The 22,890-nt window shown below is 44.7% G+C and overlaps 1 protein-coding gene and 1 long non-coding RNA gene across 2 annotated transcripts in view; both read right to left on the bottom strand.

The window, feature by feature from the left end:
• Positions 1 to 1,025: 1,025 nt before the first annotated feature.
• Positions 1,026 to 22,890, bottom strand: part of LOC138786641 (zinc finger protein 585A-like) — a 65,783-nt gene continuing 43,918 nt past the window's right edge. The window contains exons 3-6 of the mRNA XM_069963622.1: positions 22,599 to 22,761; positions 21,451 to 21,516; positions 5,683 to 5,791; positions 1,026 to 2,621 (exon numbers count right to left, since the gene is read on the bottom strand). Coding sequence (XP_069819723.1) covers positions 1,237 to 2,621; positions 5,683 to 5,791; positions 21,451 to 21,516; positions 22,599 to 22,761 — 1,723 coding nt within the window. The 3' untranslated portion in view covers positions 1,026 to 1,236. The remainder of the gene's footprint in view (positions 2,622 to 5,682; positions 5,792 to 21,450; positions 21,517 to 22,598; positions 22,762 to 22,890) is intronic.
• Positions 6,011 to 7,299, bottom strand: LOC138786878 (uncharacterized). The gene is made up of 3 exons (XR_011362230.1): positions 7,123 to 7,299; positions 6,821 to 6,941; positions 6,011 to 6,408 (listed from the first exon to the last, which is right to left on the bottom strand). It is a non-coding gene; the product is annotated as an uncharacterized lncRNA (long non-coding RNA).

The following is a 22,890-nucleotide window of genomic DNA, read 5'->3' as shown; positions in this document are numbered from 1 at the left end:
TAGATGGACCAAGTGGACCTATGTGTCTAAGTTTATATTCTGGTTCCCTTTTGATCAAATTTATGATAAAAAACTGTGAATTGATTCTACCTTGTATTCCATTGAGCAGCGACTCGATAAAACAATGAAGCAGACAAATATGTGTTGCTCACCCCAAACCATGGTCACATCTGAGCACATTACTACACTACAGTATTCAAATGTCATATAGAATCGCCCCAACCCCACCACCCCACAGACGGCAACTGATAGAGAAGAAGAAAATCAACAGATTCGAATCTCTCAGTTAAAATCAAGGTAAGAATCTGTTTCCCTCGGAAATCGGAGAGATAATCGGCCAAATCAGGCCGATTTGGTTGATTATCACTCTGTGTAATAGAGAGAATGATCAGCCGATGACAACGATCACGACAACGAATAGTGATGCACAGCCAATGATTGTAGAATAAAATAAAGTATTTACTTGCCTTCCCTGGTCTCTGCACCTCCGCCTTCTGTTCCCTTCTCTTCTGGTCTCTGCACTGATAGGCCCGCTCAGCCAATCACTGGCCGAGACAGGAATGTGGCCAGTGATCGGGCTCAGCAGCCTGTCATTGCAGAGACCGGAAGAGAAGGGAACAGAAGGCAGAGCTGCAGAGACCAGGAAAGGCCCGAGGACACTGGGGAACGTGGTGAGGTAAGTAAATACTTTATTATTTTACACTAGGTAAGGGCTGCACAGGCATCGCTATTGATATCCGTGCAGCCATTGCTGCCCGATAGGCGCTCGTTTACACTTGGGCCGTATAATAGGACTCTAAGTTTACGTCATTTCCTCCACAACACACTATAATTAGGGATGGTTCGTGTTCGGCTGAACCCGAACGCTAGGCATCGGAATCCCGCTGTCTGCCCGCTCCGTGCAGCGGGCGGATACAGCGGGAGGACCGCCTGGAAAACTGGGATACAGCCATAGCCATAGGCTGTATCCCAGTTTTCCAGGCGTTCCTCCCGCTGGATCCGCCCGCTGCACGGAGCGGGCAGACAGTGGTAATCATTGCGGAGGGTTCGGGTTCGTACGAAACCTGTCCGAACCAGGTTCGGACCATCCCTAACTATAATTCCTCTTTTAGGATTTTGTAAGAAAGATTTTCTATATTCCCTACATGAAGATATTTTTCTATTTGAGCTCTTTGCTGTACAATTAAAGGCGACTTTTAGATACAACAAAAATTCCACCTATGTTACATAAAATATCTACTCCCCTTTGTGAATGTTCTGATGTTCGAAAAGATCTGGTTCGCAAGGCAAACCTGTCCCAGATTCTAGGCATAAAAATGGGCTCTGCCCTGTGTGAATTCTCTGATGTTTAATAAGAAGTGAATTGCTAGCAAAACATTTACCACATTCTGAACATGGAAATGGCTTCTCTCCTGTGTGAATTCTCTGATGTTTAAGAAGATTTGATTTTGTAGTAAAACATCTCCCACATTCTAGACATGAAAATGGTTTCTCTCCTGTGTGGGTTCTCTGATGCAAAACAAGATCTGATTTCTGAGTGAAACACTTTCCACAGTCCGAGCATGAAAATCGCTTCTGCCCTGTGTGGAATCTCTGATGTTTAATAACATCTGATTTAGTAAAAAACCATTTCCCACATTCTGAGCATGAAAATGGCTTTTCCCCTGTGTGAATTTTTTGATGTTCAGTAAGATATGATTTCTTAATAAACCATTTCCCACATTCTGAACATGGAAATGGCTTCTCACCTGTGTGAGTTCTTTGATGTACAATAAAATCTTGTTTCCAAGTAAAACTTTTGCTACATTCTAGACATGAAAAAGGCTTCTCTCCTGTGTGAATTCTCTGATGCAAAGCAAGGTCTGATCTCCGAGTAAAACTCTTTTCACATTCTGGACATGGAAATGGTCTCTCCCCTGAATGAATTAGCTGATGTGTAATAAGATGTGAATTCTTAGCAAAACATTTTCCACATTCTGAGCATGAAAATGGCTTCTCACCTGTGTGAGTTCTTTGATGCACAACAAGATCTTGTTTCCTAATAAAACATTTCCCACATTGTAGACATGAAAACGGCTTCTCTCCAGTGTGAATTCTCTGATGCAAAACAAGATCTGATTTCTTATTGAAATACTTTCCACATTCTGAGCATGGAAATGGCTTCTCCCCTGTGTGAGTTCTTTGATGTGCTACAAGATTTGAATTTCTTGTAAAACTTTTCCCACATTGTGAACATAAATATAGTTTCACTCCGCTGTGAATCTTTTGGTGTTTAACAAGTGATGATTTCCTAGTAAAACATTTTCCACACTGCTGACATGAAAACAGCGTCTCTCCTGTGTGCGTTCCCTGAACTGAATTCTGAGTAAAACATGGCTCCTCTTCTATATAAGCTGTTTTATGTTCATCGTCCCTTCTGTAACTTTTATTTTGATTTACAGTCTGTGATGAATCAGTAGACAGGATTATATTAAAAGGATAAGATGCGAGATCTTTGCTGTGAGGGGCTGGGTGTAAATCTGGGGTAATAGAATGTTCTTCATATGTATCTTGTGTGATATCATCATCTACTTTAATCTCTGTATAAATCAGATGTCCCTCTGATCTCCAGGTACAGTCATCTGCCAAGAATAAATCAGATTTTATTATTTTGGAGTAATATATCCTTAAAAATGTAAGCCATGTATTTAGTCTTTTTTTTGGGTAAGGCTGGGTTCACACTACGTTTTTGCAATCCATTTTTTGCAAAAAAACAAACCAAAAAACTTACGCATGTGTGTGCATCTGTTTTGATCCGTTTTTCCATTGAATTCCGTTATTAAAAAAACGGATCCGTGTTTTTTTTTAAAGGACACAAAAATTAGGCTGACTACGTTTCTGTGTCCGTTAAAACAATGGATCCTTTTTAATATAATGGAATTCAATTGAAAAATGGATCAAAATGGATGCACACACATGCATCCATTTTTTGCAAAAAAAAAACGGATGAATACAACGGATTGCAAAATGTAGTGTGAACCAAGCCTAACACCCCTAAGTGCACAGATTTCTACCAGATTCCGTCTCCCCGTCCTACGACCGCTACAATAGGATCTGATCATGTTCTCTCTTTCTCTGTTAATATGTAATGTCTGTAAGTATCTATTCTCATTTCCCCGGCGGTCTATGGAGTCTCCTTGTCTCTAATCTCCTTACCTCTCTCATTCTATCCTTTGCAGCTTGCTTCTACCCCTTTTTTCACACCTGGTAGTATTTATTACTAAAGATGAGCAAACTTTTCGAAATTCCAATAGGTTCACCAAAGTTTGCCGCAAAGTTTGGGTTCGTCTGAAACGATTCTGAAACGAACCACTAAAATGGCTAAACGACTGCACCTGCAATAGTGGGACTATAGGGGCTCTTTGCCACGCAGCACAGGAATCTCAGTTACCAATCAACCGGGGTCTGAGGAACTCTGACAGAACTTCGCAAGGCCTTCGGGCAGTTCTGCCTTTGTGATGTTATGTCAATAGGGGTTAGTTTTGTTGCTACTGCACTCTTTTATAAAGGATTTTGTTTCGTAACGATTTTATGCAGAGACTCTAATGGATGCTATTTGCTATGTGCTGGAGGACCGCTATCTTCTGGCTTGACAAAAAGATATTATCTGCTTCAAAACGCGTTGCCCGTACAGATCTATTAAATCAACCTTGAAGCTCTTCTTGGTCTCCTCGCACCTCAAAGTCTCCGGGGAGTAACGTCCCTGTTGGACTTGCAAATCTACAAAATGGACTTCTTATTCAAAGGACACTATACAGTTCTACAGTGCTAAAAGTCTTATTTTATCACTACAGCAGTCACCAAACTCTATTGTTTACAGGTGTTTATAGGATAACTTTAATATGGATGCTTTGTGAAGTCACTATTAAAACTTAAAGGGGTACTTTGTACCATAGTGACCAATGATTAAAAGTGCCTAAGGGTGCTTGAACACTACGGAATACATGCGTAAAGGCTGCTGCGGATTCCGTCGCTGGCCCCTGCTCACGGGCGCGCGCATGTCCGCCTGTGCCATAGACTCCATTCTAGGCACATACTGATTACACCGTCCGTCGAAAGAATTGATACGTCAATTCGCGCTGTCGTGTACGGGTACGAGTGACTGAATCCGCCGCGGGTCATACACGCGGATTCTGTAGTGTGCACGCACCCTTATGAAGGACTTAAAGAAGACCTGTCGCCCTGACCCCCCGCTGGAGCCCCTTATACTTACCCCCTTCCTCGTAGTCCCGGTCCCCATCCTGCCGCCGAGAAATCCCTGTTAAGTCCCTAAGGCTAGGCCTAGCATGGAACCTATGTGAAACATTAGGGTGGATTCACATTAAGGAATTCTCGTGGATAAACTCAGCGGAATTCTGCCGGCTGTACTCGCTCACTCAATGCAATAGTTTAAGCACGATAGACCGCTGATTTAAAGGGTATGCAGTGTCAGTATAAAGAAACTATTAAAGAGGCTATTCTTACCTCTCCACACTCCCCCGGTGTCCTCTAGCAGTGTCTCTGGTCCCCGCTGACTGCAGCCACTGCCGACACTTGCAAACCCATCTCTGCAGTCACAGCCAAGAGCAACTGTCACTGCAGAGATAGTATGGAAGTGGCAGCTGTGGTCAGCAGAGAACACAAAGACAAAGCAGGAGGACATCAAGGGATCATGGAGAGGTAAGTATCATCTTTATTATTTTTAATACATTGATGCTGAGTACCCCTCTAAAGCAAGGGCCACACGCACATTGCTAACTATGTTCATGCATCCCTGGCCACAGAGTTATTGAGCCATGTAATAGGCTTTGTAAGCGAGAACCGATTAAGCAGATCTCTGCTCATAGGGACGTGTAATATGGCCTTATTCTCCTGACTATGGCTGCAGGGGGTCTCTGCTCTAACCCTGGTCCCATCTTCAACTAACTTCAACTTTTCACCTTCCATACAAGCAACCCTTATCGACATTAATTGTAAAACTTTACATAACTTTGCTTTTTTTTCAGTTGCTCCCCGGTGAAAGGCTGCACATTTGTGCACAGATTTATGACTTTTTTGAAAGGTCTGGTGAAGGAGTTTTTAAGATTGACAGGTAAGATCTCGGTCATAATAAAACCTTAATGTCATTACAAAAAAAAAAAAAAAAAAAACTCAACCCATTCTATGATACCAACTGAAAACCTATTTGTAACCTCTCCTCCATCTCTGTGTACCTGGAACCCTTGTTCTTCTCTTGCCCTATAAACCATTATGCTGTAAACTCTCTTTAGCGGTCTATGTCTCCATGTTGTGTATCCTGTTATCTGGTCTATGTCTCCATGTTGTGTGTCCTGTTATCTGGTCTATGTCTCCATGTTGTGTATCCTGTTATCTGGTAAATGTCTCCATGTTGTGTATCCTGGTATCTGGTCTATATCTCCATGTTGTGTATCCTGTTATCTGGTCTATGTCTCCATGTTGTGTGTCCTGTTATCTGGTCTATGTCTCCATGTTGTGTATCCTGTTATCTGGTAAATGTCTCCATGTAAAACAGAGTAAATGGTTCCGTAGTACCAAAACTGGGTAACTACTTTTCCCCATCTGTACTGACAGCAAGTGATGTAGAAATAGATCTCATCCATATTAGAAATGCACAGTGTGTGAGTGTTGTCTGCATTTAGTTACCTGTAGTTATGTCCTCCATATACTGCTCATCAGCCCTCATATCTGTCTCTTCTTCTTCTTCTTTCACTATTATGTTAATAAAGTTCAAATCTTCCCCCTGATGTGTAAGCTGTAAAAAAAATATTGTAAAAGTCATCAGACAGGAGGAGAAGTCAGGTGGGATGTACAGATCATAGGGAACATCTCCATCTACCTGATCCTGTGGGAGAAGAGGACGGGGACATCTCTCTGGTGCTGTTCTCTTACTGGATCTGACTGGAGGGAACACATACAGAGACTGAATTCATTCTTTCCATCCAGATAATACAGAGAGGAGGTGTGTATATAGTCCTGTCTATTACCTGCTGATGGGAGGGGCTGCTGATCCTCCAGCATCACATCCTTGTACTGATCCTTGTGTCCTTCTACATACTCCCACTCCTCCATGGAGAAATAGACCGCCACGTCCTGACACCTTATAGGAACCTGACACACACAATGGTCACACAGTCATCCCCCCCACCCCTCCAGTGGTGTTACTGTATAATGTCCCAGCATTCCCAGCAGCCACAGTCTCACCTCTCCACTCAGCAGCTCCACCATCTTGTTGGTGACTTCTAGGATCTTCTCTTCCTCCATTTCCTCATGTATCAGGGGCCCCGGGATTGGGCTCAGGGTTCTTCCCCATCCTTCACACACAGGGGCCCCACAGCGCACACCAGGGGACATCTTGACTACTATGTAATTCTGTGTATGGAGAGACATCACTATCAGTCCATCCTTTCCCAGAATCCCTCACTTCTCCAGTCCTATCTAGAGATGATCGAACAGCGCTGATGTTCAGATTCGTACGAACTCGAACCATTGGTATTTGACTCCCGCAGTCTTACCGTTCTGTGGGGAAGGTGGAGACAGCCAGAGTACCCCCAGGAAAACAGGAATACAGCCTGGGCCATAGGCTGCATTCCTGTTTTCCAGGGGGGACTCGGGCTGTCTCCACCTTCCCCACAGAACGGTAAGACTGCGGGAGTCAAATACCAATGGTTCGAGTTCGTACGAATCTGAACATCAGCGCTGTTCGATCATCTTTAGTCCTATCTATTTGTTATTCCATAGATAAGAATGATGTCATGATGACATCACTCCCAGAATCCCTCACCTCCCCAGTAAGCAGGAAGAGTATCTCTAGGGTGAGGTTTATTATCCTCTCGGCCATCTTGTTCCTGTCTCTCTCCATCATTGATCGATCAGTCAGTCAGAAGAATCATCTACATAGGATCCTGTATTGTAGAAGGAAGATGAGACATTGTATAAATCACACAGATCACAGTTCCCGCCATCAGTACAATACTCTAATACTTAGAGGGGTATCTCCTCCATCGTATAGTGGGATAACAGGCTGATTGCTGGGGGTCCGGCTGCTGAGACCCACATTGTTCCCGAGAATAAGGAGACAATTACCCGGCAGTAACTGGAGCGTTCTACAGCGCCATCTCCTCATCTATACTATATATCCTCCTCACACCGAGCCGTATATCCACCCACACACAGGGGTAATAATCCTCCCGCTCTCCCCCAGCTCCTCCACACATCCCTCCACCTGCAGAGCTGTACAGGAGCCGTGTGCTTCCCCTGTGCTGACAGGACCTGCCATGATGTCACAGTCATGTGATCAGTCACATGGAGGAGGAGGAGTCGTCACATGATCAGGGGCTGCTGCTCAGTGTATGCAGGACTCTGCTGTGCTGGATGAGCTGAAGTGATGTGTATGCAGCAGAGCTGTGTGTGTGTGAAGTGTATGCAGCAGAGCTGTGTATGTGTGTGTTATATATGCCTGCAGCGGAGCCCTGTGTGTATGATGTGTGTGGAGCAGACAGGGACGGATTAACTTTACCATAGGCCCCAGGCTGTTCATCAAGCCTGCCCCCCCACCCCACTGTAACTATGGCAACAGTAGCGTGGTGTTCATAGTACAGGATAGATAATGTCATGATGCCCTGATTTGTGCAAAATTTTAGTAAAAAGTTATTTATTTATTTTTTTACAAATCATGGCAGAACTGTAGCCAGGAGACAGTACACCACTGACAGTATAAGTCTTTTTGGGTGGTCATGGGCCCCCCAGGAGCTCAGGGCCCCGGGCTACCGCCAAAAACTGACCTATTATAATCCGCTACTGGGAGCAGAGCTGTGTGTGTGTGATATATATGCCGGCAGCAGAGCCCTGTGTGTAATGTACATGTAGCTGAGCTGTATGTGTACACAGTAGAGCTGTATGTGTGTAATGTACATGTAGCTGAGCTGTATATGTGTAATGTACATGTAGCTGAGCTGTATATGTGTGTAATGTACATGTAGCTGAGCTGTATGTGTGTGTAATGTACATGTAGCTGAGCTGTATGTGTGTAATGTACATGTAGCTGAGCTGTATGTGTACATAGTAGAGCTGTATGTGTGTAATGTACATGTAGCTGAGCTGTATGTGTGTCATGTACATGTAGCTGAGCTGTATGTGTATACACTAGGGCGGTATATGTGTATTGTGAATGTAGCTGAGCTGTGTGGGTTTACATGTTTATTATTTTCACCCCCACCCTGCTGGTTTTTGTCTAAGTGAGACCTCTTCTTTATTTCTCTTCTTACCCTTTCACTATCTTTCTCAAAGTTTAGACATCAATCAATGATCTTTGTGCTGAAGATCTGGCCTCCTACTTTAAATCTGAAATTCACACTATCCGCTCTGACGGCACCGCCGAGCCCCAAAGTCCCATAGATCACATTCCCTCTCCTACTTGCTCATCACTTCCAGCTTTTGATCCAGTGACCAAGTCTCCAAGCTCCACTCCTTCTCTCGTCCCACTACCTGCCCTAGTGACCCTATTCCCTCACACCTCCTCCAGTCTTTCTCTCCCACTGTCACTACTCAGATATTCAACCTCTTCTCTGGTGTCTTTCCTTCTTCCTTTAAGCATTCTGTAATAACCCCATTACTGAAGGGGAAAAAAAAAAACATTTCTAGACCCCTCCTGTGCAGCCAATAGAGATGAGCGAACCTGGAGCATGCTCGAGTCGATCCGAACTTTCGGCATTTGATTAGCGATGGCTGCTGAAGTTGGATAAAGCCCTAAGGCTATGTGGAAAACATGGATATAGTCATTGGCTGTATCCATGTTTTCCAGACAACCTTTGAGCTTTATCCAACTTCAGCAGCCCCAGCTAATCAAATACCGAACGATCGGGTTCGGATAGACTCAAACCCGAACCTGGTTCTCCCATGTCTAGCAGCCAACTATCGAACTGCCTCTAATCTCCATTTCATCTCTAAACTCCTGGAACATCTGGTCTATTCTCGCTTAACCCGTTATCTCTCTGATAAGTCTCTAATCGGCCCCCTTGTTTGAGCCAACATGGATTATAAATATGAAATACAACTGAGACAGATTAATCCGTCTATACTTCGTGTCTATTCACTACAGATCGTATCAGGAAGGTGGATAAATGAACACCAAGGTTTGGTCCTACCCATCTGTTCACTCAACAGCTTCTACATGAGGAACACAGGTGGCATAATAACAGAGCTGGATGTGGAGGCCATGTATGGCCAGATTGGGCTGTATGAGCCATTGTTGCCGTGTTGTCTCTGGCCATGCTCATACAGGACATCTGTTGGCTATTTCTGGGCCTGATGAAGTCTTGCTGGAAATCTGTAGGAGGAAATAATTTCAGGCCTAATGGGATCTTCAGGAGTAGGGATGAGCGAACTTTTGAAAAGTTCGGTTCGGTTCGATCCGGCGAACTTTCGTGAAGTTCGGATTCGTACGAACCGAACCTAAAACGAACTTTGCTAATAGTGATGAGCGAATAGTGAAATATTCGAATATTCTATATCTATGTCTATGGGAACATGTATTCGATTATTGAAAAACATCTATTCGACCACTTGGAGGTCACCAAGTCCTCAATGACACCTCAGGAAATTATGCCAACACCTCTGGAATGCAACTGGGACAGCAGGGGAAGCATCTGACACCCCAAAATCGCCGGTAATAAAGTCACAAGTCGATGTTATACAGGTGAATTACCTGGTTATTAGAGATGAGTGAATAGTGAAATATTCGATTCAATTGGATAAGATTCACATAGCTCCCGATATTCGACTGTTCGAACGAATATCGAATCCTATTATAGTCTATTGGAGAAAAGTCCTTGGGACCGTGAAATCAATATTTGACGAATTGGAGGTCACCAAGTGCACAATGAAACCTCAGGAAATGATGCCAACACCTCTGGATGCATATGGGACAGCAGGGGAAGCATGCATGGATGCCTCTGAGGCTGCCTAATCGCACCATTATGCCAAATTCTGGGCAACAGCATGGCGGTGATCATGGCAGTGAACCATTAAAACAGAGGTAGCATATAAACCATCCCAAAATTGGTGACAGCAAGCAAGGTTACTGTGTGTTTCCATTCAGCGACAGCAACCAAGGCTACTGGGTGTTTCCATTAATTGACAGTAAACAAGAGTACTGGGTGTTTCCATTCATTGCAGCAAACAAAGTTACTGGGTGTTTCCATTCAATTACAGCAAACAAGGTCGCTGGGTGTTTCCACTAAGTGACTGCAAACAAGGTCGCTGAGTGTTTACACTCAGTGACAGCAAACAATGTTACTGGGTGTTTGCATTCAGTGACAGAAAACAAGGCTACTGGATGTTTCCATTCATTGACAGAAAACAAGAGTACTGGGTGTTTCCATTCATTGACAGCAAACAAGGTTACTGGGTGTTTCCATTTAGTGACAGCAAACAAAACTACTGGGTGTTTCCATTCATTGACAGCAAACAAGGTTCAAGTAAGTGATGTGTGTCTAGAAGTCCCAGAGAAGCCGTCAAGCTGTGAAGGTGCAGCAGTTGCAGAGAGGCCTTCAAACTGCCCAAGCAACATCTCCAAATGGGGCATCAAGCTGTACACGGGCAGCATTTTTATATATAATATTGAATGAGACCTGACACCAAGAAATCGTATAACCAATAACCTGATTGGATGGACTGTTGTAAAGAAGGACAGGAGTTACCTGTGTGAGGGTTGCAATTTGGAGTGCCTGTGGGTGTGAATGTGTAATATATATATCATAGAATAGAAAGTATTAGTTTAATAGATCATTAGATTTAGAAGGTTTATATGTTACTTGTTTTAATGCATGTATAGTTCAGGTAAAGGACATTAAAGGAAGGTTTTGCCTGTTATTCTATTATTGTTCTTGTTTTCCAGAATCCTAAATGAAGGGTTAAAGGGGATTTCCACATAAGGAAAATTTGTTTTCTATTAAAAGTACATTAAAATATGTGTCTATATAATGTATTACTGTATCTGTGCGGTTCTGCCACACTGGTAGCTGATAGAAATCCAGGAAGTGAAGAAAAATGGCCTCTGTGCCAATTCACATTGTCTCCTGCTCCTTCTGCTATCCCCCCTTAGGAGATAAATATTCTATGTCTCTGTCTCACATTGTGTGTCTGCTGAGCACAGGCTGATGATGCAGACAGGGAGCGGGGTGTGATGTCACAGGAGGCTTGGCTGGATCCCCCAATCCCCTGAGTGATTCACCATCTCTGACCGGCCAGAAGCAGCTGTTGCAATTTTGCTGATTGTGCAGAAGTCTGCAGTGAAATTAGGGCTATGTTCACACATGTTGGAGTTTCATTGCAGTACTGTAGCGTATTCACAAAAATTATGCAGTAACACAAGTAAATGATGCTAAACGGCAGAGAGGATCAGAGCCGGCACTGCCAATCCCACCTGGAGAAAAAAACAAGGCATAAACAGTATATCCCATGTAAGATAGTATTGTATAAAGTCCTTATTGTGTGGCTCAACTACAGGTGTTACAGGTAGAGAATACAGCGTGCTGTGTGGTGTTACAGGTAGAGAATACAGTGTGCTGTGTGGTGTTACAGGTAGAGAATACAGCGTGCTGTGTGGTGTTACAGGTAGAGAATACAGTGCTGTGTGGTGTTACAGGTAGAGAATACAGCGTGCTGTGTGGTGTTACAGGTAGAGAATACAGCGTGCTGTGTGGTGTTACAGGTAGAGAATACAGTGCTGTGTGGTGTTACAGGTAGAGAATACAGTGCTGTGTGGTGTTTCAGGTAGAGAATACAGCGTGCTGTGTGGTGTTACAGGTAGAGAATACAGTGCTGTGTGGTGTTACAGGTAGAGAATACAGTGTGCAGTGTGGTGTTACAGGTAGAGAATACAGTGCTGTGTGGTGTTACAGGTAGAGAATACAGTGTGCAGTGTGGTGTTACAGGTAGAGAATACAGTGCTGTGTGGTGTTACAGGTAGAGAATACAGTGTGCAGTGTGGTGTTACAGGTAGAGAATACAGTGTGCAGTGTGGTGTTACAGGTAGAGAATACAGTGTGCTGTGTGGTGTTACAGGTAGAGAATACAGTGTGCTGTGTGGTGTTACAGGTAGAGAATACAGCATGCTGTGTGGTGTTACAGGTAGAGAATACAGCATGCTGTGTGGTGTTACAGGTAGAGAATACAGCGTGCTGTGTGGTGTTACAGGTAGAGAATACAGCGTGCTGTGTGGTGTTACAGGTAGAGAATACAGTGCTGTGTGGTGTTACAGGTAGAGAATACAGTGCTGTGTGGTGTTACAGGTAGAGAATACAGTGTGCAGTGTGGTGTTACAGGTAGAGAATACACCGTGCTGTGTGGTGTTACAGGTAGAGAATACAGTGTGCAGTGTGGTGTTACAGGTAGAGAATACAGTGTGCTGTGTGGTGTTACAGGTAGAGAATACAGTGTGCTGTGTGGTGTTACAGGTAGAGTATACAGCGTGCTGTGTGGTGTTACAGGTAGAGAATACAGCGTGCTGTGTGGTGTTACAGGTAGAGAATACAGTGTGCTGTGTGGTGTTACAGGTAGAGAATACAGTGTGCTGTGTGGGTGGGACAATGAAATGATAAAGTACTGCATATAATTCAGTAACACAATGAAGCAATGTGTGAACACAGCCTAGATGTTCTGCAACAGATTTGGGCGGGGAATGGGCAGGGTGGAGGACTGTGATGGAACAGCTGGGGGAAAGCATAGCATTCTGGAACCTGTAGTACTGTGTACATCTGCTCAACCAGAAAGTACAGAAACACAATACAGAACAAAACATCCAAAACAAATGGATTTTTGGATGTAGTCTCAAAGCTGGGATAAATAGGTAAGAAATGCCATATGCTTCTGCAGGAGTTTCATTTTTTTAACCTCTACCTGGAGTTCCCCTTTAAGCATCATATGTTGGAGCCAACATGGACTACACCAAGTATAAATCTGATACAATTTTAGGCTATGTTCACACAATGTAAGTAAATGATTAATCACAGCCGTTGTTGCCGATTTGCAACACGGCCGTGATTAATCCTGAACATAGCCTTATGGTCTATGGTGACAGAGGCCAAAAAGAAGATGGACAGAATGGACAGAGCCTATGTAAATGAAGCTGCTTCCAGAGACAATGAAATGGAGAATCATAATTACTGGACAATGCTTAACAAGCCTTGCATTTAAAGGGGTATTCCACGAAAGAGCTAAAATGAAATGCTTTCAAACCTAGCTGATCTTACTCACCAAGTCCCCCTGAGTAATTTGAGCCATATCCCATCTATGTAGCTGCTGCCGTTCTTGAGCTACAAGTTTTTTTTAAAAAGCCAGTTTATATCCAAGATGGCGCAGGCCGGGAAACTACATCTCCCAGCGTGCATTGCACCTTAGAGCCAACTGCCAAGTATCTGCTTGATCTTGTAGTATCTGCTCATTGCTGGCTCAATCTGCATCTGTTTTACATTGTAAACAAAATAATGTGTCTATCAATCTATCGGCTATCCGCAGCCGCTCTTATGGTATGACAGTGTGAGGCGTTGCGAGTTCTTTGAGATTCTGGGTGAATTTGGGGGGCTTCAATTCCCTTAAACATATCGGGGGAGATTTATCAAACATGGGGTAAGGTGAAACTGGCTCAGTTGCCCCTAGCAACCAATCAGATTCCACCTTTCATTCCTCACAGACTCTTTGGAAAATCAAAAGTGGAATCTGATTGGTTACTGGGGCAAGTCTCCTCAGTCCTATCCTATAATCTGTCTGATTCTTACTGGGCTGAATTTTCTCCCCTTGTGGCAAATCCAGCTACTGTGCTGTGATCTCTGGCTGCAGTTTCCACAAAAATCTGGCTCTCTGTCACAGTTTCTACCTCACGCACACATTTAAGCTTAATTTTACCCCACAGACATCTTCCTGATAACTCCCTCACTGCTGGACAACTAGCAATATTGTGTGCTGGCACTTTCTCTAACTGCCAGACTGAGGTAATTAATTAACCCTCGATAGTGACAGACAAGCTTACGCTGGGCCACATATCCATCTACGTAGATAAATTAGAAAGAGAGAGATGAAACAACTGTTTTATTACCGCTATACTGCTCTGGAGGCTGTCACTGTTCTGTTGTTTCCTCACTCCTTGGCCAGGTGCTCACTGATTGGTGTGATGTCAGCGGTGGGTGGGGTTAGAGATGAGGTTTTACAGCTTGCCTGGCAACAGAAAAGACTGAGTTCATGTGACTTTAGTCTCAGAAGGGAGGGGGAGGACAAGGGTGTGGAGACCATGTGAACCAGGAAGTGAGGATTTTCTGCAGCTTCAGGGTGTAAGTCAGAATATGCTGCAGACAAATGGTCCAATTCATGTAATAGAAACCTATTACACACACGCTTAGATTATCGGTGGGGATTGAACAGGGTTAAATTTTATTAAGTGAAGTACCCCTTTAAGTGAAAAGAGTGGAGTCAAACAGTTGGATGGCTTTTCTGCTGTCATTAAGCCATAAACCAGAACCTGTTGCATACTTCAAAGCCTCCTTATCAGCATCACATGTGGATGGGCCTAACACGCCCAATGGAGTCAGCAGAAGGACAAGGACTTTATTCTATCCAAAGGATGCCACCTACAGGAAGGTGTTTACCTCTACATTATTGTCTTTAGGATATAAAGAAACTGAGCTGATCTGCTAAGACAGTGTCTGGAGGTGTTCCAGGGATGGGCAAGAGAAGGTGAAAAGGTGGAATACATCCCTTTACGAGGGCCATGGGGATGGTTCAGTTCCATGAACCAGAGAACGTGAATTAACGGAGAATACATCTCTTTACCAAATAGCGGAGAAGACAACCCTTTTACCAATCATCAGAGAAGACAATACTTTACCAATCATCAGAGAAGACAACCCTTTTACCGATCATCAGAGAAGACAATACTTTACCAATCATCAGAGAAGACAGCCCTTTACCGATCATCAGAGAAGACAACCCGTTACCGATCAGCAGAGAAGACAACCCTTTACCGATCATCAGAGAAGACAATCCTTTACCAATCATCAGAGAAGACAGCCCTTTACCGATCATCAGAGAAGACAACCCTTTACCGATCAGCAGAGAAGACAACCCTTTACCGATCATCAGAGAAGACAATCCTTTACCGATCATCAGAGAAGACAATCCTTTGCCGATCATGAGAGAAGACAATACTTTACCAATCATCAGAGAGGACAACCCTTTACCAATCATCAGAGAGGACAACCCTTTACCGATCAGCAGAGAAGACAACCCTTTACCGATCATCAGAGAAGACAATCCTTTACCGATCATCAGAGAAGACAATCCTTTACCGATCATCAGAGAAGACAATCCTTTACCGATCATCAGAGAAGACAATACTTTACCAATCATCAGAGAGGACAACCCTTTACCGATCATCAGAGAAGACAACCCTTTACCGATCAGCAGAGAAGACAACCCTTTACCGATCATCAGAGAAGACAATCCTTTACCAATCATCAGAGAAGACAGCCCTTTACCGATCATCAGAGAAGACAATCCTTTACCGATCATTAGAGAAGACAATCCTTTACCGATCATCAGAGAAGACAATACTTTACCAATCATTAGAGAGGACAACCCTTTACCGATCATTAGAGAAGACAATCCTATACTGATCAGAGGAGAAGACAACCCTATACCAACCAGCAGAGAAGACAACCCTATAACAACCAGCAAAGAAGACAACCCTTTACCGGCCAGCATTTTTGTACAGAACAAAAGAATTGTATAAGGCCATTTGGGTTACATGCACTGCCATTTTTTTGTACCCAAACCAGGTTTTACACAAGGCACTGTAGGGCTGCAAGACCTGGTCCGAAAGGTCCACCCCTCCTATGAATTTATAGTATTCTTGGTTTGATGGTAGGTTCTATGTTTCCTCGAACTAGGACTGGGGTGGAATGGTCAGCAGGCAGACTAGTCTACACAAGGACATCCCACTTGTCCTTGTATTTGACCAACATAAAGTCGTCTGAGCAAAGAACCCGACTTTCCCCTCGGGGCAATGGCTGTTCGAAGAACGATTTAGGGAGGACTTTTTTTGTTTTTTATGAATTGTGCCACATGCACCTGTGCCTCTGACAGCTAACTCGCTCAGCAGATTTATGCTAAATACAGCTGGTATCCACGGTCTAGAATGGGGTGGACCAAATCCCAAACTATTTTCTATGGGGGCTCTATGTGGGTGTCCTTTCCCTCGTATACACGAAACATGCATGTGTATCCAGATACGCTTTCACAAAGCTTGTAACGCTTTACACCATACCTCGCCCTTTGGTTCGGGAGGTATTGGCAGAAACCAAACCTGCTCTCAAAGCCCACACAGACACATTTCTGGGGGTTATACATTTCTGAAAATTTGGAATTAAAAAAATTAATTAATGGCCGAATTCTAAATAAACGGTCCAAGCTGGGGTCACTTTGGGTGGGAATTCCTCATCGTTGGCAAAGTGTACAAAGCTAAGTGGCATTTCAAAACGTGTCCTGGACCTGACAAGTGGGTTAAGAGGCGTATGGTATAAGATATCTTTGCTCTAAGAGAGGGATTTCTTATGATGCCCATGCTTAAAACAATGCCCCAAAATTTGTACATTTCGGTAGGGTCTGTAGGGGTCCATTTTTAAAGTAATATTTATTTGGATATTGGGCAGTAAAATGCTCAGCATAAATATTTGTTTGGACCACGATGAGAGCAATTACGTTGTCAGAGAAAAATAACAACAAAAAAATCTATTTCTCTGAATCCTGTGATATCTTAAATAATGCCTGGGGTGGCCGTAAATTCAGATACCTGGGGAACATAACTGGTTGTGGGGATCCATGAGGGGTGACTAGAAGTTGATGGCTCATTATCGCGAGGTTGCATGTGTGAAGTTTCATCATCAGAGGAATCGGAAGATGATGATGATGGTGATTCCAAAAATTATATCTCCTCTCTGCTGTCTAAGTCAGATTGCGCAAATAACATAGCTAAAGCCTTTTCTGCAGTAAAACGACATTAAAGGGGTATTCCCCCCAAAATTATTTTTGTATTAATACATTGCCCACCCGTAGCTTTACATCTTTCCAATATCAATTTATTATGGATTCTGCATAGTTTTGCTGTTATCTAGGTGCATTCACCCCCACCAAACACACAGACTCATCAAATCTCAGTCCAACCCGACACCGCTCCCTGCTCCTGGCCCCCACCCTCCGTGTCGGCATCACATGTCCTCCGTCTCTTCAATGGGCTGGGTTAACCCAGCCCACTGAAGAGAGGGAGGATAGCTACAGTCTCCCTCAGCTTCCTCCAGTGCTGCTGTGACCCCCTCCCCACACACACACATCCAACCATGCCCGCTCCTGTCAGCCCCCCGGCTCGTTTCTGTGCTATGACATCCCCCCCTCCCCATCCAACCATGCCCTCCCCTGTGATCCCCCGGCCCGCTACCTCCCCCCGCTCCAGATTCAACCATGCCCGTTCCTATGATCCCCCGGCCTGCTAATCCCCCCAAGATAAAACCATGCCCGCTCCTATGATCCCCCGGCCCGCTACTCCCCCCCCCAAGATCCAACTATTCCCGTTCCTATGATCCCCCGGCCCGCTACCCCCCCCCCCCCAGATCCAACTATGCCCACTCCTATGATCCCTCGGAACTGCTCCTCCCCCCCCAGATCCAACCATGCCCGTTCCTGTGTTTCCCTGGCCCGCTCCCCCCAGATCCAAAGATGCCCGCTTCTATGATTCCTCGACCCACTCCCCCCTCCCACATCCAAGATCCAACCATGCCCGTTCTTGTGCTGCGCTGTGACACTTCCCCCTCCACACACACAGCCGACTGTGCCTGCTCTAGCTTCCATGCCAGCCCGATCCTGTGCTTTGCCCCTGCTGCACAATGTCAGCATGGGTATCACAGCACAGGGGCGGGCTGGGTGGCTTACAGGAGCGGACACCGTCGGCTGTGTGTGTGAAGAGAGAAGTGTCACAGCACAGGAGTGCTCATCCGCGGCACACACACCCGGGGGGTGAGTGCCGAGTGTGTGTGTGCCCCGGGTGAGCGCTCCTGTTCCAGTGATCCGTGTTCAGTGCTGCGGCAAGGAAGACTCACCTGCAAACCCCAATACCCCCCGTGGCTCGCCGGTGGCATCAGCCCCGCTCACCCGCGGCAACCAACCCCCCCTGGACTCGCCGTGGCGTGCGGCATCCACACCCGGGACTCACCCACGGCCCTTCCCCGTGACTAGCCCGCGAAACCCCTCCCCCGCGACTCACCCACGGCACCCCAGCAAAGACCGTTCCCCAATGCCCCCCCACCGCGACTCACCCACGGCACAGTAACACCCCCACCTTCAGGGGCACAACCGCCTCTACAGCCCCCCCCCCCCACACTCACTTCACAACTCACATAACTCTGCTATGCCGCGCACTCAGCTCTGCTATATCTTGTGGATATCAGCTCAGCTACATCATGGACCAATCAGACATAAGGATTGCATGATGGGAGATGCAATCCTTATGTCTGTAACTATGGGAGCATTTTATTTTTTTAGCTCTTGGGGGGAATACCCCTTTAAGTCATTTTGAAGTTTTTTTGTTTTGTTTTGTTTTAAGAAAAAGAACAAGATAACTCCCGCTGTAAAAAATGTTTTCCCACAAAAAGCCTACGTCTCTCTCCTCTTTAACTTTTTTTTTTTTTTTTTAAACAGGGACAAGAATAAAAAAGGAAACTCAGCAGGCGGTATCTGTACCAAAGGAAGGAACTGGCAGCACAGCAGAACTATATTGGCAGGAAAGGGGTTAATTAGGGGTAAGTGGCTGGGATCACTCAGCAGGAGGTATCCGGACAACACAAGGTACATTGATGTCATCACTCCCAGAATCCCTCACCTTTCCAGTCCTATCCATCTGTTATTCCATAGATAAGAATGATGTCATGATGACATCACTCCCAGAATCCCTCACCTCTCCAGTCCTTTCCATCTGTTATTCCATAGATAAGAATGATGTCATGATGACATCACTCCCAGAATCCCTCACCTCTCCAGTAAGCAGGAAGAGTATGTGTAGGGTGAGGGTTATTATCCTCTCGGCCATCTTGTCTCTGTCTCTCTCCATGGTTGATGGGTCGGTCTCTTATACAGAAGATATCAGCAGAGGATCCTGTAGTGTAGAAGGAAGATGAGACAATGTATAGATCACACAGCTCCGGCCATCAGTACAGCACATCGCCTCCCACTGCTATAGCCAGGGCTGCAATAACAATTACATGGGGACAATGGTTGCTATGGAGATCTGTCAGAGTTCTATCTTAATAGATTGTCAGTCAGTTTATTACTATTGTCTAATCTTTTGCCGCCAGGATGACGCTATAATAAAGAATTGTGGCTTTTATGGGACAAGCAATGTTAGATTTCATTATTGAGCCTCTCAGGGAACGCTGTACAATTACCCGGCAGTAACTGGAGCGTTCTACAGCGCCATCTCCTCATCTATACTATATATCCTCCATACACCGAGCCGTATGTCCACCCACACACAGGGGTAATAATCCTCCTCCTGTCCCCCACCTCCTTCCCTCCTCCCGCAGAGCTGTACAGGAGCCGTGTGCTTCCCCTGTGCTTCCAGGACCTGCCATGATGTCACAGTCATGTGATCAGTCACATGGAGGAGGAGTCACATGATCATGGGCTGCTGCGCAGTGTATGCAGGACTCTGCTGTGCTGGTGTTTTGCTTATGGTACTTTTACACGTAGCGATAATTCGCCCGATCTCACGATTAACGATTTTGAATTATTTTTTTTTTATAACGATCAGCGTTTAGACGGAACGATACATCGTACACAAAAATCGTTTTGCGATCGCTTAAGCCCATCTCACACATTGGTCAAATCGTTGAAAGACTGTTTACACGGAACGATCTGCGAATGTTTTTGCGAACGATCAACGACGATTTGAGAACATGTTGAAAGATCAAAATGAACGATTTCTCGCTCGTCGCTTGATCGTTCGCATCGTTTACACGGAACGATTATGGCTCAAATGGGATCGTTATCGTGTAAAAACGAACGATTATCGTTCCGTGTAAACGGACCATTAGAGCGAGATTCTTTGGATTCTGTTATAGAACATGAAAAGAAAGTCGGACAAATCAGCAATAGTGTAACATGGTTTGTTGAAAATATAATATATCATTTCCCACACTTCATTGATGAGTTCCGAAATGGGTATTGTCAGGAAAATATCACCAAGCCTTAGCGACAGGTCGCTTCAGGCAGCTTCAGGCGTCTCCAATCACTGCTGTCAATTGATGATCACAAAAGCTTGGCGATATTTAACATCTTATATACCCTTATTTGCGTCATTAAAAGTAGGCAGTTACAGATGGGCTCCCACATCTGTAAGACATTACTTACGAGGATGTTGTTCAACAAAACTGGCCGAATTCCGTCAAACCGCTTCCCAGAAGAAATACGCTTCCCATAACATGTCAAGTCTGACAGAGTGCAGCCAAAATATTATTCACTTACATAAGGTGGAAAACAAGGTTACATGAACTGGCTTATGACCCGCCATGTTGTTTCACAACAGCCATCTTTGTATGGTTCGGTGCCATTTTGTGTGGATTGGCGGACATTTTGTGGGCTCCGACCGCCATTTTATATGCCACGGCAGTCATTATGGCTTTTGTATCACAGCTGGATGAGCTGAAGTGACAGGGCCGGCGTCAGCCCCACAGCATCTCTAGGGGCCCAGAGCTCTAATGTTCAGCCCCCTCACTGTAGTGCAGGCTGAGCACCGAACATAAGAAGAAACAGGAGGCAGAGTAGGACCTCCACAGAGAGAGAAAAGGGTAAAGAACCTGATCACATGACCTGCAGGTCCTCAACCTACCAGTGTGGAGATCAGCCTGACAGAGAGGAAGTGTGAGAACACTGAGCTATAAGTGCTGTGTGTGTCAGTAATGTGTGTTGGGCTGGAAAGGAGCACTCTTATTGTTTGGCCGCCCCCCTCCCCCCCCTTCCTCCTTCCAGTCATCCCCATCTTCATGCAAAATAGGTGGTCTAGGAGCAGGTAATATAGGACTATTCCTCTCCCCCAGTCACTCTCTTTCCCACCTGCTCATAAGCCTTTTTTAACTGCCAGTGCCGAAATTTTTGACCCCAACCTCTCTCTACATCATTTTCCAATGTATCTATATTCTTTAACACCCCCTCTGAAAAGAAGTGATTTACTCTCATATACCCTTTTCTTTTCCAATGATTTTGTGACTGTATTTTAAAAAATTCTTCAAAGTTTTTACTATCCCAAATCTCTGTGATCTCCAAACTACTTTCCACCTTACAGAAATGAGAGTATTTAAGTCTGACCCTCTTTCTTACCCACATCAACCTGTTCAATACCTGCTCTATCCGCCTGAACCACTTCTCATTGACAATAAGTCGGGGCTGCAGACAAGAAGTAGTTGATCTGGGGAAGAATCACCATCTTAATTAAAGCCAATCTAGCTGACATACTTAAGGGCATCTTTTTGGGCCCTATTCCACCGGACGATTATCGTTTGCATAATCGTTAACGATTAACGATCTCAAACGACAGCTGTTGCAAAAGACCTGAAAACGTTCACTCATTTCCATGGAACGATAATCGTTACTTATGATCGTATTTGCGATCATTTTTTCTTCGCTATTGCGTTCGTATCTACTGCAAACAACCGAACGACGTCTTATTCAATGCGAACGATTTGCAAACGTTTTGCGAACGAGCAACGATAAAGATAGGTCCAGGTCTTATAAAGCGATCAACGATTTCTCGTTCGGTCGTTAATCATTAACTGCATTTCAACCGAACGATTATTGTTTAGATTCGAAAGATTTAACGATAATCTGAACGATAGTCGTCAGGTGGAATAGGGCCCTTTTAGTACTGGTTTGAGATTGAACTCCACATATTGTTGAGGAGAGGCCGTAAGTTCTACTCCTAAATATTCCATTCCCTCTGCTTCAGGGATTATATGTAACCCCCCTCCCCCGCTGCTCTCATAGTTTCTCCATCTAGCAATAAAACGGATAAAATTGGGAACGTTTAATTTTTTTTTTTTTTCCACCAAATCATGTGATATGCATCTCTTGCAAACATACAAAGTGACTTTTTGACTTTTTTTCAGACTCCTCACATTATAAGACACAAATGTAAGAACCATAGTCGTGTTAGTGTGCACACTGCGGACCTATATAGAGAACAACCAAGTGTAACAAATAGGGTCTACATATAGAGTCACGGGGAGACTTCCGTCATGGAGAACACTGGAGCACGTCTTAAAGGCCTTAAAAAAAAAACAAAACAGAAACAAGAACAGAAAATGGAACAAAAACATGGGCCATGTTATAACACAGCCAGAATCCGACAGCCAGGTACAGCTACGTTGACCCCTATGAGAGGTTCATGGAGTGCGGTGATGACTCCGGTTGCGGGAGGTCACCTGTCAATCCGGACACAATTTATGGAACTCTGCTGCTGGTCGCTGTACAGAAGGAACGGTGATATCCCACGTCTCTAGGAATTTAATGCCGTCATCAATGAAGCTTATGGCCGAAGTAGCGCCATTCCTAGATACCAGTTTGTACCATTGTACATACCATTTGTAGAGAATCTTCTCTTCGCGTAGGGCAGCAGTCACCATTGCAATGTAGCTGCGGAGAAATCGGTGAACACAGCGATCAGAAATATTATCCCTTTTTCTGGTAGCCTCCTTTACGTGAAAGTGAACATGAACCAACATGTCCCTGGGTACATCAGGTGGCAGGTGTCTAGGGACTATC

This window comes from Dendropsophus ebraccatus, chromosome 3, assembly GCF_027789765.1.
Source record: "Dendropsophus ebraccatus isolate aDenEbr1 chromosome 3, aDenEbr1.pat, whole genome shotgun sequence".
In the NCBI taxonomy this organism is placed as follows: Eukaryota; Metazoa; Chordata; class Amphibia; order Anura; family Hylidae; genus Dendropsophus; species Dendropsophus ebraccatus.
The sequence above is the reverse complement of the archived record's forward strand: the minus strand, read 5'-3'. Positions and strand labels throughout refer to the sequence as shown.